Source organism: Aspergillus pseudotamarii (genome assembly GCF_009193445.1).
Source record: "Aspergillus pseudotamarii strain CBS 117625 unplaced genomic scaffold BDV38scaffold_156, whole genome shotgun sequence".
In the NCBI taxonomy this organism is placed as follows: domain Eukaryota; kingdom Fungi; phylum Ascomycota; class Eurotiomycetes; order Eurotiales; family Aspergillaceae; genus Aspergillus; species Aspergillus pseudotamarii.
This window is the reverse complement of record NW_022475170.1, coordinates 1-16,506: the sequence shown is the minus strand read 5'-3', so window position 1 is coordinate 16,506 and position 16,506 is coordinate 1. Positions and strand designations below refer to the sequence as shown.

Genomic DNA, 16,506 nt, shown 5'->3' with positions numbered 1-16,506 from the left:
AAAAAAAAAAGAAAAGAAAAAGAAAAAGGAAATCAGCCAAACCAAACAGAACCAAAAACTTACGCTTACTGATCTCTCTCGTTCTCTCCACTGAACCAACTGCTCAAACTCACAACCAGAGTCTCAACCTCCGTTCGATAATCCTACCTCCCCTTTTCAGTGGGTTTTCCCTTCGACTGACCGTCACCCTTTTCTTTTTCCTTTTTCTTCTTTTTTTTTATTTTAATTTCTCTTTTTTTTTTTGCTTTCCCTCGCCCAGACAAGACGGTCTTTGTCTGCTCGGTCGGTTGCTGCTTTGTCCCTTCGCCTTAATCCTCGAACACACCGTCGGAACCCTGGACCATTTTCGACTGCTCGCTCTCCACAAGGACACCCCCATGTCGACTTAGCAGATTCGCCCGATCATTCGTGTCAGTAACACGGCTTCCCGTCAGGTAGGTTAGGTTCATCTTCAACGACCTTCGGATCGTCCTCTTCTTACCCCATCGTTTAATTTTCACGCTGCTTTTGCTCCTCTTTCTCGTCCTCTCCATACCACTTTCTTTTTCCCTCCCCCTCTGTCCTTCACCCAATCACCAACCGATAGTTACTTGGTGATTTTTCTTTTTCTTTTCCCTTCAATATTTTTTTTTTATATTCCCTGTACCATTTTCTTCATCGACTCTATCTTTTTGGTGATCGTTAATATCTTCCCCCCCCTTTGACTATTCACTATCCGGGCATTATCATATAGACTCGTCCCTTGATCCCGATCATCTGGAATACGCCTCACTCCTTTTTCCTCTTCTTTTTCCCCTGCTGGATTTCCTTTGTGTTGCCCTCCCTTTAAAACTATCAACTGGACCGGAATCATTTTTCTTTTGGGATAGCGTCTCATTCTCCGTGTTTTCATATTTAGACGAATTTTGCAACGAGCGAAAGGAGAACAAGAAAATTCTTCACAGTAACACTACTTATGTCCCGTTTGTGATTGAGTCGTCCTAGGCACAATGGCTGGCGCGGACGAAACGCTCGCGGCCGCTGCTGCCATCCTTCGGGGTCTTGCCCGCGAAACCCCTCGCTCCGGCTCCGCTCCTCCCTTTGAATTTCCGCTATCGCACGCTTCTTCTAATGGCTACGACACCAAGTTCACCAAGCTACCGGGAGATGCAAGTTCGTCAAAGGCGGCCTTTGAAAATGAGTTGGAGGCGTTAGTCCGTCGAGTTCAACAACTGGAATCACAAGCTGTCAGTCACCCGACTTCCCCCGGAACTTTCCCTGAATCCTCCCAGTCTTCCCTCAGCTCTACTGAGAGGGAAGCTGACTTCTTGTGGTCTTTTGGACTTTCTCGCTCGTCGTCCCAGCAAGTTTCTAACTTCTCTTCCACACTACAGCAGCAAAACTCCCATAGACCCCACCACCCAAGGCGGATAGAAGAGCCCGATGAGGATATTGAGGAGGAGGAGAGCGACGAAGATGAAGACCTGGACTCGAGGACTCGACTGGTACGCGAGGAAGACATCAGTTATCTACGAAACCATGTTCAGAAACAGGCGGAGGAAATAAGTTTTCAGAAAGATATTATCGCCCAAGTGCGTGATGAATTACTACAGCAGGAGGAGCAAACGCGACGGGCTTTGACCAAGGTTGAAAACGAGGATGTCGTCCTGCTGGAGCGGGAGCTTCGCAAACACCAGCAAGCCAACGAAGCTTTCCAGAAGGCCTTAAGGGAGATCGGTGGCATCATCACCCAGGTCGCTAACGGTGACCTGTCAATGAAGGTGCAGATTCATCCCCTGGAGATGGACCCCGAAATCGCTACATTCAAACGGACGATCAACACTATGATGGACCAGCTGCAAGTGTTTGGTAGTGAGGTGTCTCGAGTCGCACGAGAGGTCGGAACGGAAGGCATCCTTGGTGGCCAAGCCCAGATCACAGGGGTCCATGGTATCTGGAAGGAGCTTACGGAAAACGTCAACATCATGGCCAAGAATCTCACGGACCAAGTGCGTGAGATTGCTGTGGTCACAACAGCTGTCGCCCATGGTGATCTGAGCCAGAAGATTGAAAGTCGGGCCCAGGGTGAAATTTTGGAACTACAGCAGACCATCAACACCATGGTGGATCAACTTCGTACATTTGCCACAGAAGTTACACGCGTCGCACGTGATGTCGGCACTGAGGGTGTCCTGGGTGGACAGGCTCAGATTGATGGAGTAAAAGGCATGTGGAACGAACTCACGGTTAATGTCAACGCCATGGCGAACAATTTGACCACCCAAGTGCGGGATATCGCTACAGTCACGAAAGCGGTCGCCAAAGGTGATTTGACACAGAAGGTCCAGGCGAACTGTAAAGGAGAGATTGCAGAGCTGAAGAACATCATCAATTCCATGGTGGATCAATTGCGACAATTTGCACAGGAAGTCACGAAGATTGCTAAGGAGGTCGGCACAGATGGTGTCCTCGGTGGTCAAGCCACGGTCAATGATGTGGAGGGTACATGGAAGGATTTGACCGAGAATGTCAACCGAATGGCCAACAATTTGACGACACAAGTCAGAGAGATCGCTGATGTCACTACCGCCGTAGCAAAGGGTGACCTAACTAAGAAGGTTACTGCGAATGTCCAAGGTGAAATACTGGACTTGAAGAGTACGATCAATGGCATGGTGGACCGACTCAACACCTTTGCCTTTGAAGTCAGCAAAGTCGCTCGCGAGGTCGGCACGGACGGTACTCTTGGTGGTCAAGCTAAGGTGGATAACGTTGAGGGCAAATGGAAGGATCTTACCGATAACGTCAACACTATGGCCCAGAATCTGACATCGCAGGTACGGAGTATCTCAGATGTCACTCAAGCCATTGCCAAGGGTGATCTCAGCAAGAAGATTGAAGTGCATGCTCAGGGAGAGATTTTGACGCTCAAGGTCACAATCAATCACATGGTTGACCGACTCGCTAAATTCGCGACTGAGTTGAAAAAGGTCGCGCGTGATGTCGGTGTTGACGGCAAGATGGGCGGACAGGCTAATGTTGAAGGAATTGCTGGAACATGGAAAGAAATCACCGAGGACGTGAATATCATGGCAGAAAACCTCACGTCCCAGGTGCGTGCATTTGGCGAGATCACAGATGCTGCGACAGATGGCGATTTCACCAAGCTTATCACTGTTAATGCTTCTGGTGAGATGGACGAGTTGAAGCGAAAGATCAACAAAATGGTTTCCAACCTCCGGGATAGTATTCAGAGAAACACCGCTGCCAGGGAAGCAGCTGAGCTTGCTAACCGTACCAAGTCTGAATTCCTGGCCAATATGAGTCACGAAATCCGCACACCTATGAATGGTATCATCGGTATGACGCAGTTGACGTTAGATACGGACGACCTCAAGCCTTATACTCGCGAGATGTTAAATGTCGTGCATAATCTTGCAAACAGCTTATTAACGATCATTGATGACATACTAGATATCTCAAAGATCGAGGCGAACAGAATGGTTATCGAAAGTATCCCCTTCACGGTGAGGGGAACCGTCTTCAACGCACTGAAGACTCTTGCGGTGAAGGCAAATGAGAAGTTTCTTAGCCTGACCTACCAGGTCGATAACACAGTACCAGACTACGTTACTGGTGATCCCTTCCGTCTTCGTCAGATTATTCTCAACTTGGTGGGCAACGCCATCAAGTTCACGGAGCACGGAGAGGTCAAGCTCACGATTCGGAAGTCGGACCGCGAACAGTGTGCGGCGAACGAATACGCCTTTGAATTTTCTGTATCTGACACCGGAATCGGCATTGAGGAGGACAAACTTGATCTGATATTCGATACTTTCCAGCAGGCCGATGGCTCGACAACGCGCAGGTTTGGTGGAACAGGCCTTGGCTTATCTATCTCAAAACGCTTGGTGAACCTGATGGGTGGTGATGTATGGGTTACGTCTGAGTATGGCCATGGTAGCACATTCCATTTCACCTGTGTCGTGAAACTCGCCGACCAATCCTTGAACGTCATTGCATCTCAGCTACTGCCATACAAGAACCACCGCGTCCTCTTTATCGATAAGGGGGAGAATGGTACACAGGCGGACAATGTTATGAAGATGCTCAAGCAGATGGATTTGGAGCCATTAGTTGTCCGTAACGAAGATCATGTTCCGCCCCCGGAGATCCAGGATCCATCAGGCAAGGAGTCTGGCCACGCTTACGACGTTATCATTGTGGACTCAGTTGGCACGGCACGGTTGCTCCGGACCTTCGATGACTTCAAATACGTACCTATTGTCCTGGTCTGCCCGTTGGTGTGCGTAAGCTTGAAGTCAGCCCTGGACCTTGGAATCAGCTCATACATGACCACACCATGCCAGCCCATAGATCTCGGTAATGGCATGTTGCCTGCGCTCGAGGGCCGCTCTACTCCTATTACTACCGACCACTCCCGTTCATTTGACATCCTCCTGGCCGAAGATAACGACGTCAATCAGAAACTGGCCGTTAAAATCCTAGAGAAACACAACCATAAGGTCTCCGTCGTCAGCAACGGTCTGGAAGCCGTGGAGGCCGTTAAGCAACATCGGTACGATGTCATTCTGATGGACGTGCAGATGCCAGTCATGGGTGGTTTTGAGGCAACAGGTAAGATACGTGAATACGAGAGGGAATCCGGTCTAAGTCGGACGCCGATCATCGCTCTTACTGCACACGCTATGTTGGGAGACCGAGAGAAGTGTATACAAGCTCAGATGGACGAATATCTCTCGAAGCCACTGAAGCAGAACCAAATGATGCAGACCATCCTCAAATGTGCTACACTTGGTGGTTCGCTTTTAGAGAAGAGCAAGGAATCGCGAATCTCAAGTAGCGGCGAGATGCATCCGGTTCATCACGGCTCCGACGGCAAAGGCCCACGCCCGGGCATGGAAGGTAGATCTATCACTGCATCAAGCACCGTCAACCGGGGTAGCCTTGCAAGCCCCAGTGTCGAGAAGGCTGAGGATCTTTCCATGGAGCGGGTAAGTCAATTGAATCTTCCATCATCCCACGCCTGAGCAAGCGTGCTAATCTAACAAATGAGCAGGCATTGTTGCGGTCCAATAGCTCGTGAAACGTTCTAGGGATCTTCCTTCGCTTCTTTTTCGTTTCATTTCATATTTCAAGTGGCTTCGATGCGAACCTTATATACCCTTTTCATTTGCGCGCCTGTAAGAAATGCTTCTTGTCATGGTTGACCTCAAGGTGCCTTTGTTTCATTTTGGATTTTTCTTTTCGGGGAAACTCTTCTTGATTCTCACCTCACCTCCTCCTACCTACTACGTCTCTCGCTTATTATTCCCCCATGATCTAGTCGAACCTGCTACTACTCTGCATATGTTTTTCACTGGATCCACGTCGACTTTCTCAGCCTATATGGCCATATTTTCTCTTGTTTGACCATGTCATATTCATCATGGTTTTTTTTTTTTTTTTTTTCGGTTGTTACTATGCCAGCTGTTTTCTGGTGTAAGGTGTTGGGCGTATGGAACCACTGGCGGGGTTCTTCCAAATAAACCTGCGGCATGGGATAAAGACAAATACCGGGCGAGCTGAAGCAACTGTTAAGAGGGGAGCCAGTATCCCCCGCCCTAGCGGTTGCCGGATGCTCTTGCATATCGTGCAATTGATTTACCCGGATTTCCTTTCGATTCTGAACCTAAAGATTCTTTCTCTTTTCCCCCTCTATCTCACACGCATACCCTTGCGTTGGGCCTTCTCTTTCCCCCGTTCCTATTTGTATTGTATTTAATCTTTGTTTTCTCCTCATATTAGCAGATGAAACTTTTGACTTGGGGTCCTGGAAGCTCTGGATCTGCAACACTTTTCCCTTCACTCTCCTTATCTTCTTTTCGGCGTGTATAAATTGTTTTTCAGGAACGGCTATGCGATCACTGTCCTCGAAAGGAATCACACCTAAAGACCTTACGACTAAAGTGACTACTACACACGCCTGTCGGCCTTTTCTAGGACGCTTATAGACTACCAATAGTAAAAACGAAATATCATTCAGCAAACATCTACCATTCATCCACTAAGATTAAGGATATAAACGGTCGACAGTAAAGACTCTGTAAGCAACGTGCGTCTGCATATCTGGTCCACCTAGATACCTTCAAGAAGAAAACAACTACATTTTCGATACCTTACATTTTTCATTCCTCATCGTCGTCCTCATCGTAGTGCGGCTCAGTAGGCCTCCCGGTTGTCTTGGGCTTACCCATCTCGGGTTTAGTGAAATTCCAATGCTTCCCCTTCTTTGCGTGCCAACGGGGATATGCCCTCTTTTCAAGGGTTGTTTTAGGAGGGGGGTCATCACCGGGAGGATCATCACCGGGAGGGTCATCCTCCGGAGTTTCTGTGGGAGGGACAGTTGGTAGGGTTGTCGTTGGCTTCACTCCTTCCTCTGAAGAGGATGAAAGTTGGGTCGGTGTCACACTGCCAGGTGGTGAAGCGGTGGGTACCGGAGGGCCAGGAGGTGAACCAGTTGGGGTCTCCGTTGGGGTCTCTGTTGGTGGTTGGGTTGGGAAACTGGCTGGAGGAGAAACTGGTTTGGTGGTTGGGTGCTCACTAGTTGGGGGTTGAGCTGGTGTTGATGGCGCCGGTTTAGTCTCTTCCGGAGTGCTTGTTGGAGGTTGCTCACTGGGTGGAGGCTGGACTGGAGTCCCTGGCGGACGCGCCGGCTTGGTTGTACCTGGGGTGCTTGTTGGAGGTTGAGCTGGTATGCTTGGTGGCGGGAGTGACTTAGTTTTTCCTGGGGTGCCTGGTGGAGGAACAGGTTGGGTAGTCGGGTGTACACTGGGCGGAGGTTGAATTAGTGTGCTGCTTGGTGGTGGTGCGGGTTTGGTTCCTTCCGGAGTGCTTGATGGAGGAACCGGAGGCGTAGTTGGGTGCACACTAGGTGGAGACTGGACTGGTGTGCTTGGTGGCGGCATAGGCTTAGTTTTCGGGGAGTTTGACGGAGGAATTGGTTGGGTAGTTGGGTGCATACTTGGTGAAGGTTGAACTGGTGTGCTTGGTGGGACTGGTAGGGTTGCTCCTGGGGTACTTGGTAGGGGAGGAACAGGTTGGGTAGTAGGGTGCACACTAGGTGAAGGTTGCACCGGCGTGCTGGTTGGTGGGACCGGCTTGGTTTTTCCTGGGATGCCGGGGGGTGGGATCGGCTTAGTTTTCCCTGGGGAGCTTGACGGAGGAATGGGCTTGGTTTGTGAAGGTTGCACTGGGGTACTCGTCGGTGGAGGGATGGGGGAGATGGTTGGTGGGATGGCGCTGGTAGTTTGAGGCTTCACCGAGGAGGATATAGTCGGAATATGCACAGTGGCTGATGCTGGCGGGCCCGCGGATGTTGAACCTCCACCACCGGGCCCCACGGGGATGGTCGGGCATGGGAATTGACCTGGTTGACTGGGACTGGGACCGGGGCTGGGACCTGGTTGACCACCACTTATACCACTTGTTGGACTAGTTCCAGCTCCTGGTGTGCCGGGTGGCACTGGAAAAGACGGGGAAGGAAGAGGTTGAGTTACACCTCCACCGCCACTAGGAGTGGGTGTCGGGACACATACCGTTGCAGTCACAGTGACGGTCACTGCTGTGGCGGCGGGGCAGGAGGGGAATGAAGGGCATGGAGAGCAGGGCCCTGCAATTTGAATGATTAGCTGCTCGGGTCAATAGGCATGACGGATCTGGAGCGGTGGTACCTGAGTGGGACGAACTAGGGCGTGGCCTTGTCGTTATTTCTGATATTGTTGGCATCCAGCCTGAGGATATAACACCAGCTGTCACTCCATAAACAAGGCCCCAGGAGGCAACAGCCAGAGTAATCAAACTCGTCGCGGGAACCATTCTGGATGTCAACCAATGTTGACACAAGGGGCGGAGACTGAAACAGCAGATGTGCCGCAGAGAGGAAGCAGTAAGGGAATCGTAAAGTACAAATACTTGAGCAATATTCCGTGCTAGATGCATTCATGATGATTGTTGTATGTCATTGAACCAAACATTGCATATGAGGCGTGTCCTCTTCTCGGAATTGAACGATCATGACACACTTGTGAGCCGTCATTGTGACGGACAGATTTCTCGGGAACGCTTGAGAAGATAAAATCCAGTTCCAGGAATGGTGGAGTGCGTACGGAAGGCTTCTCCGGGGTCGAGATATAGGCGTCGTTATGACCATCTGCCACAGCTGGACGTCCCGGGACTTCACGTCCAAGACACTTCTTGTTATTTCCATGAACGAATGTAATTGATGATTGCTAGACATTAACTTTTCCCGCTAACTTTGCTTGCTAAGATCTATGTATTTTGCGTGTCATTGCCTTCAAGGTCATATCATTAAGTAGTAACGTCATTCTTGAATCAAACGAGATTCCACTTCTTTTGCCAATTTTTTTTCGCTTCGCCTTTTTCAAATTTAGGTTCTTCATTCCGCAACTCAGGCGTAATTGAACCACAAGAGAGCTTCTCCAAGTTGGTGCCGGCTTCAGTAAAGTGCCCAGGGCTGACGCCAGCCAACGTGGATTATTTTCACAGCAGTAACACAGGCTAGGCCGACTGCATAACAACAGGTCGTGAAGACAATGAGTCCCCAGTATTCTCCGTTACAGCGCGATAGGATCTCACCCGCAATCGGGATACCAGTAAGGGTGCTATAATAAGGGGTCGTTAGCTCTTACTACACTCGGCATCTTCCATGCTTGGACAAGACACAGGGAGCTTCTTAGACTTACCCAAAACTCACAATCGTGTATGATGTAGCATAGTATCGCCCATAGTTCTCGATTTTGCAAAGCTGAGAAATACAAACTGGGGTGAGGCTGATATTACTGCCACTCGCAAAACCAAAGATAACGCTGTAGACAACCATAACTGGCACGCTATCGCCAGCAGGGAGCCAGAGGCATGCATTGCAGACAAGACATAAAGCAACAGTGGCAATTAGGGTGTTATAGCGTCCCAGGGAATCGGCGACAAAACCAGGGATCCATCTTCCGAAGAACGACCCTGCGTTAAGGATTGCCAATAACTGGTACGAAAATTGGCTGGACACACCGTGAGCCAAGGCGTACGAGGAAATATAACTGATCGGAACGAAGAGACCCCATTCGACGAAGAATATTCCAGCTGTTGTGAGAGCAAACTTGGGCTCCCGAAAGATGCGGAAGTCGGGGAGTACATTCTCTTTGGAAGCTGGCTTCTTGGGCAATCGGGACTTGACCAGCAGGCAGGAAAGAATCACTAGAATCAGACAGATTAGACCGACCACACGAGTGGCCCAGGCAAATCCAATAATTGGGAACAGCTTTTCGAGAATGAGGGGGAACGTAGCACCTCCAACAGAGCCACCTGTTGCAGCAATGCCCGTCGCAACGCCACGCTTCTCGTTGAAGAAATGACCAATCGCAGATATGGCTGGCGTAAAAATTAGCGAGGCCCCCAGGCCCCCGGTGACACCAATCACAAGCATGAAGTGCCAGTATTGGGTGCAAAGCCCCAGAGTAGCCATCTGCACAACGACTAATACTGATCCTGCAAAGACAAGATATCGCGGGCCTTTGGCGTCGAAGATCGGGCCAATCTGGACACCGCAGAAAAAGGTGAGGAAGGCATACATTCCAAAGATCCAGCCAGTGCTTCCCGAGCTATAATCTTTTAGCTGGTGGTTGTCGAGGTAAGCCTGAAAAGTTCCTATAGTATTGACTAGACCCAGCGCGGCGAAAAGGCCCGCCCAGCTACCAAACACTACTAGCCAGGCCTCTAGCCCGCCTTCGGGGTAAGTATTCCCATCAGCGTCAGTGGTTACACGGCTCATCGGGGCACTGTGCGCTGAGTGGTCGGTCTGGGATTCGAGGGACGGCCTGTCATGACCATGCTCGAGAGTCGTTTGCTCTTCCGGTGAAGGATCATATCCGGGATGTGGCGCTGGCGGAATCTGATGCCCGGCATCTTCAACGGAGCTGAGAGGCGCATTTGGGACATCAGTCGATGGTTTTTCGGACAATCCGAGGACTGCCACATCCGGGAGAGCACCTTGGGTGGTAGAAACTCTGGAGCTGTCTTGTTCTATCGCGCCTGTATGAGGATCGCCATGGAGTCTGACGTCGGTCGACATGTTAGTAGTGATATAGGGCGGAAGTGGACCGCGGTTGACCTTGATTCCGCTTTTTTCCCTTTTCCTCTCGCTACTGTCAGAACACAAGCCAAAAGAGACAAAAGCACAACGCTGGTAGAAACACGTTGATTAATAAGTAAACGATTACAAGAAAAGAGGAGTACAGAGGAAAATACGAGCAACTCTCGGGTAAGAGTAGTGGGAACTGAAGTAGGTAAGCCCGAAGGAAAAGAAATTGCCCACCGCTCGCTCTTGTAATTAACTCCAAGGGCAACCTGACTTCTTGGCCGGTGGAGTCCGAGTCAGTTTTCTCCGAGCTGTTCTCCAAGAGGAATAGTTCTCATTGGTGTGTTGTTCCTTGTTCTCCCTCTTTAAGAGATTTTAAAGCCTTTTCCCCGCGGCTGGCAAGCAGCACTAGCCGGGATCAGGAAGGTCCGTGGAGTGGCCCATATATGCCAGCCCTGCGAACCCTACAAAGAAAAAACCTACCTGGTGAACCAACAAACAGATAGAAGGCCGTAGGCGCGATGTCAGGAAAGTGTGAAAGGGACAGAAAGTTTAGAAAAATCCAGCATAGTGAAAGGGCGAAAATAGTAAAAAAGTAGGCCACAACGTCGACGTTCTAGTAATTGATTAGTCGGATCTCTTGAAGATCAACTCCACCAGAGGATGGCAGCATTCAATTCCACGACCACAAGTAGATGATGAGTCATATCCATACAGGGTGGCCTCGTTGCAGACTGGGACATGTCGATTTCATCCGAGCCCAAAAACATATCGATGGGCTCTCCTGGGCATCAATGCGCGTGCGGAGTAGATCTGATGGGGTTTCTTAACCTCTTTCTTGGAAGCCACAGTGGTAGCGTGGCATTATACTCTTGTTAGCAGCTATGAGCTATATCACCGGGGTCCGTGGTTATTGCGTAGAGGTTGGCAGCATCCCTTCGACCAAGTATAGAAGGTTTTCCCTAGAGATAGAATTTATAGAAAAACACGTGATGGGTATATGAGGAAGGAAACTCCGACGGCTGTCGGAGAGTTTTTCATTTTTCAACTGGTTCGAGGTACCCCTTTCGGAAGGTTTAGTTTGTCATTGACAAACTAGAAATAATACCTTCTACAAGGGAAGGCATGTCGGCGTAGGTATTGACAGCGGTACCTGGAGGTAGGTGTAAGAAGGGATGATGGTAGATTGTGTTATATCCATCCACAAAATACACGAACAGCTGAACACTTTCTGCTTTGTTCACGAGGCTATCAGGTGACTATGCCGACACGGGAAGGTGTAACCCTTTTATTGTTTGTCTCCTTTGATTGCGATCCGTCCAGGATTTATACCCTAATTGTCGTATTATTGCCAGAGAGATATAATGCTATAACAGAGAATATTAAGAATAAACGACTCAGACAAGTAAATGGCCATTCCGCGATCTTCAAATCGAAGAATAGAGGAGATTTCAAGGTATAGATGTACTATGGATGTGCATACGTCCATACATACTCGTTCCCAGGCAGACTTTCTAATCAGATTTCCAGATAATAGCACCCCTCCTCTCTCTCTCTTATTGAGATGTCCTTTGGACTGGTTAACTGATAAGGTTTGAACGCTGTTACATTCGGCTGGACAGGAAATAATGTGATTGACGGATCGAATTAAAAAGCGACGATAAGATTTGGAGGATCCTCCACGACACCCTCCCGCTCGTTGTATTCTTAGTGTCGTGATCAATACACATGAGATCCCTGTCTGGGTCAATCCACAACATCCAATGGTTTGTTTGAACACATGTTCATGCATCTGAACCAAACTTCGAGGGAAACTGAAGAGTGATTTCATCACCCTATATATCATGAGACCCTACCCGGTGACTCTCGCCATGAGTGCAAACAGAGAAAAGCAATTTGATGGGATCCAGACTTGACTACTAGACTAACCTCAAATTAACAGCAGCCTTGTCGATGCCAAGAACATCCCTGTCCCTTACTGTTCAATCAAAATGTAACATACGCTAGATCCATAAGCCGCCCAATTAGTATGGCAATTGGACATGTTCAGTCACGCAAGGGGTGGGTACTCAAAGCTTTCCCGACCGTTGTCACATAAGACTTCCCATCTCCAGATTCCAGATGCAGACAGCCACTCTCATTATTGGGTGTCTTTCACGCAATGACTGTCCAGGTCAGCCCCCTGTCAAAAACGTCATGGTCCCACTAGTTCTTTCTTTAAAAGACATTTCGGCCTCCACAACGCCCCCAATATGGTAACCTACAGGTCTTAGCATGCATCCGATTCTTACCCCTACAGGATATCTATAAATAAAGACTCCGTTCTTCCCGACAGATCTGAAAAAGACTTTGTTTATCTCTCAAGTTCATCGCAGCCAGATCGCCCAAATCCGACTCAGAATGCGCTTTCAAGGCTTTCTGCCGACAGCTACATTGGCCATCTCATTATACACCGACAAGGCGTGTGCTTCAAAGCATGGACGCTCTAATCAGCCAGTGCACGAACCCTCGGTCCTAGACAAGAGAGCATCGCTGTCTTCGGGGAAGTCTCAACTCCGCTCACATGATAACTTTCGATTTCTTAATGACGAGACGAGGCGTATGTATTCATACTTCCTAGTGGATGATTGCTGACGTAGGCATATGGATTAATAGCCTACCTCGTGGAGAGCTTGCCTGATGTGCCGTTTGACGTCGGTGAATTGTACTCAGGATCAGTGCCAATCGACAAGGGCAACAGCTCGAGAACTCTCTTCTTTGTGTTCCAGCCGACAGTGGGGGAGCCTGTAGACGAAATTACAATCGAGGTTAATGGGGGCCCAGGTGCTAGCTCCCTCGAAGGTTTCCTTCAAGAGACTGGCAGATTTGTTTGGCAACCAGGAACCTATGCGCCAGTAATTAATCCGTATTCCTGGGTAACTTTAACCAACATGTTGTGGTATGTTTCGATTGTCTCCCTTCGGGTTCCTTTCTAATCTACGTAGCTCTACGCTAAAATTAATATGTTCACCATTAGGGTTGATCAGCCCGTTGGGACGGGTTTTTCTACAGGCACACCCACTGCTACCACTCAGGAGGAGACCTCCAAGGACTTCGTAAATTTCTTCAAGAACTTTCAAAACATTTTCGGGATCAAGAAGTTCAAAATTTATGTGACCGGCCAGAGTTATGCTGGGCGCTACGTGCCTTATATTGCTGCGGCAATGCTGGGTCAAAATGACAAGGATTACTATGACGTCCATGGTAAGCTCTTTCTCTTGCAAAGGGGGACTTAGGGCTCACAGACATTCATATGCTGATGTTTAACAATGTAGGGGCACTGGCTTACGACCCGGTCATTGGCCAGTTTGACTATGTGGGACAACAAGTGTCTGCTGTGCCAACTGTGCAGCAGAACACTAACATTTTCAATTTCAATGCAAGCTTTATGAATGAGCTACAGAGCCTTCACAAATCATGTGGCTACCAGGCCTTTATGGACGAATATCTTACTTTCCCCCCATCGGGAGTCCAGCCTCCGAGGTCTTTTGACCCTACCAGCGACGCTGATTGCAATGTCTTTGATATGATCACCGATGCAGCTTATCTAGTTAACCCTTGCTACAACATGTACGCCATCAACCAGATGTGTCCCATTCCGTGGGATGTCCTTGGAGGACCTACGAAACTTCATTACCTACCCGCCGGGGCCACGGTGTATTTTGATCGCGATGATGTCAAAAAAGCTATGCATGCACCCAATATGACCTGGTCCATGTCCTCGCTCCAGCCCGTCTTCGTTGGTGGCGACGCCGGAGTTGGAAGACTTGGCGATTTGTCCGCCAACCCAATCGAACATGTTCTACCCCAAGTGATCGAAGCCACAAACCGAGTTCTCATCAGTCATGGCGATTACGATTTTATCCTCCAGACCAATGGAACCCTTTTGGCTATCCAGAACATGACTTGGAATGGACAATTAGGGTTCCAGTCTCAACCGAGCACGCCGATTGAGATTGACCTGCCGGACCTCCAGTATGCAGAGGTTTTTGAAGAGAACGATCTTTCCTCATGGCATAGCGGTCAGGGAGTAATGGGCATTCAACACTATGAAAGAGGACTGATGTGGGCGGAGACATTCCAGAGCGGCCACATGCAACCTCAGTACCAGCCCAGGGTCGCCTACCGTCATATCCAGTGGCTACTCGGGCGGATTGAGGAATTGTAAGGTAAGGGGCATATGAAGAACGGGGTAAGTTGGGACCATGGAATTTGGAAAGATTGATGATATGCTACATATACCTAGATTCTGTTCTGATACTAAACTACCTGTTATGTCATATCTCGAGATAAGGAGACAAGGGTTTTGACCGACGGGAATACATTTCCTAATCAAGCATATTCTTAGAAGCATCCACTGATTGGCATACAATGTTCCTGATATCATATTTTAACCCGTCAAGGTAAAAACCTTCACACAGCCTCCAGATCCTTGAGACTTTATTTGACTTTCCAGATATACTTCCCATCACATTTCCCGCCAACCAGCCTGAGATCTCCGTTGTAACGAACAGGAGTAGGACAGCGCAGCCGCGGAATGATAGGGAAAGCTGTCTATCCCGACAGTACCTTAAAGACGTTGGAAGAGAAAACTGCAAGCATCATCGATGTGCTCCTCGTAGATCCATACATGTAACGTACAGATATACATACATGTATAAACATGTACGGATCCTGTGGTGGAGACACAATACATGTACTATACTTGTTCCTACTTTACCCTATACTGCGCATGATAGCGAAATCGTAGCCTAGCATGATGCTCGACTGATGGAGAATTGTATCTAGTTCTTCGTCACAGTGTACTAGACAGTGCCACGGTCGGGTCACATACAAAGTATGTTCACCAGGCAGGTAGATCGGATACAGGGCGCCGCAGATAATCTGGTACCCGGCAACGTACATGTATGTACAAGATGTATGTACCATCACGATCACGATCAACGATATCCCGTGACCAGAGATTTCCCCGGATCCATCAGCCCTTCCTCATTCCGAGGAAAACTGGAGACCAGGACATTCTCCAGAGTACGGAACTAGGGAGTAACCGAAATCATACCCACCGATAAAATCCTCTGACAGTCTCCATGTACGAGTCTCAAGTTGGTATGGTTAGACTTTTGGAGTGGAGTTATAACCTGATATATGCACTCCAGTCGTAGTTGACTGCGTTCCGTCCGGCCGCACTTTGTAGGGTACGATGTCCACATTAGTCCCCATCGCAATTTGTAGTACCAATAAATCTCTCCAGTTTCATGGCATTATTCGTAAGTGATGTTCCTGATATTTCCCCATCAGACCACGTTACCTGTCGTTGAATATCAATCGTACCATTGAGGGTTTCCCCGTATCGTAGAATTAGAGTAACGTAGGAATAAACAATTTTTCTCCTCATCTTCTCCTCACCTTATTTTTGTTCCCCCTCCTTCCTTCTTCGTCGTTTCTAGATCGCTCCCCACATTCTTGCTGATCTGGTGACGCCACGTGCGGATTTGACCTTTTAGTCGTCATTGAAGGTGGTATGGCGTCTGGATGTGGTGACAACTCTTGGGGGATCCAATGTTTTGGGAAAGGACGGTTGCACTTGACCATTCCCGAGGATGCGGGGCGTGGTTCACAGACCAATTTACAAGAGATAATGTAACACTATTCCGCGATGAATCTACGCTCGTATATGAGCAAGGGGGGTTATGTAATAGCGTAATTGTACTGCTTAAAATACATGAGAGAGAAAAAAAAAAAAAAAGAAAAAGAAAAACAAAAGACATCCTTCGTGTCATCTATTACATTATCACATTTCTTTTCCCTCCTTCTCTCCCAAATTTGCCAGAGGTTGTCTCGCAGTAAGTTCCATGCTGCATGAAAATTTGAACCCTGTAAATACGAGTCGTTGATTGGGGTTGAAGGGCGAAAGTGGAGCCGCGGGCAAGAATCCTACGCCAGGATGACGGATGCGGCAATGACCTTCGCCTTTGACGATCAATACTCGGGTGGGAGGAGATTTGAGCTGAGCTGTATCTCATAAGACAAACGACCTCGTGTTTTTGAGATGCATTGCGTTGCGTGGATTGTCTATGTTGACGCTATCTGGGTTTGTTTCTTTTTTTTTTTTTTTTTTTTTTTTTTTTTCCACGCCGTCTCTTACCTCTTATAGAGGTTCTCGTGAACTTTGAAAGAGTTAGGGTTTAATATCCATCCTGCCAAGGAGGCTGTCTGAGCTAACCGCTGTAGGGTTGGCCTTACCAAGAGAATAGAGAAAAGCTTTGCCTTTTATATTGCTTGGTATATACAGGATTTTACATACAAATTCAGTGTCCTTAGCTTTTATTTAATTT

General features: G+C 48.5%; 4 protein-coding genes across 4 annotated transcripts; 2 read left to right on the top strand and 2 right to left on the bottom strand.

The window, feature by feature from the left end:
- Positions 1-989: 989 nt before the first annotated feature.
- On the top strand, positions 990-5,086 carry tcsC (putative two-component osmosensing histidine kinase (Bos1); the record flags this gene model as incomplete). The annotated part of the gene is made up of 3 exons (XM_032058242.1): positions 990-2,321; positions 2,406-4,994; positions 5,060-5,086. 3 exons carry the CDS (start codon positions 990-992, stop codon positions 5,084-5,086), a joined length of 3,948 nt encoding a protein of 1,315 aa, XP_031906784.1.
- Positions 5,087-6,122: 1,036 nt separating this feature from the next.
- On the bottom strand, positions 6,123-8,360 carry BDV38DRAFT_49066 (uncharacterized protein). The gene is made up of 2 exons (XM_032063435.1): positions 7,713-8,360; positions 6,123-7,651 (listed from the first exon to the last, which is right to left on the bottom strand). Exons 1-2 carry the CDS (start codon positions 7,978-7,980, stop codon positions 6,168-6,170), a joined length of 1,752 nt encoding a protein of 583 aa, XP_031906783.1. The 5' UTR covers positions 7,981-8,360; the 3' UTR covers positions 6,123-6,167.
- On the bottom strand, positions 8,361-10,855 carry BDV38DRAFT_49072 (MCT family MFS transporter). The gene has a single exon (XM_032063436.1). It carries the CDS (start codon positions 10,124-10,126, stop codon positions 8,741-8,743), a length of 1,386 nt encoding a protein of 461 aa, XP_031906782.1. The 5' UTR covers positions 10,127-10,855; the 3' UTR covers positions 8,361-8,740.
- A 1,677-nt stretch (positions 10,856-12,532) lies between these two features.
- BDV38DRAFT_276552 (Alpha/Beta hydrolase protein) lies at positions 12,533-14,339 on the top strand (the record flags this gene model as incomplete). The annotated part of the gene is made up of 4 exons (XM_032058241.1): positions 12,533-12,731; positions 12,788-13,070; positions 13,149-13,375; positions 13,447-14,339. The coding sequence occupies 4 exons, from the start codon at positions 12,533-12,535 to the stop codon at positions 14,337-14,339; spliced, it is 1,602 nt and encodes a 533-aa protein (XP_031906781.1).
- Between the last annotated feature and the right edge of the window lie 2,167 nt (positions 14,340-16,506).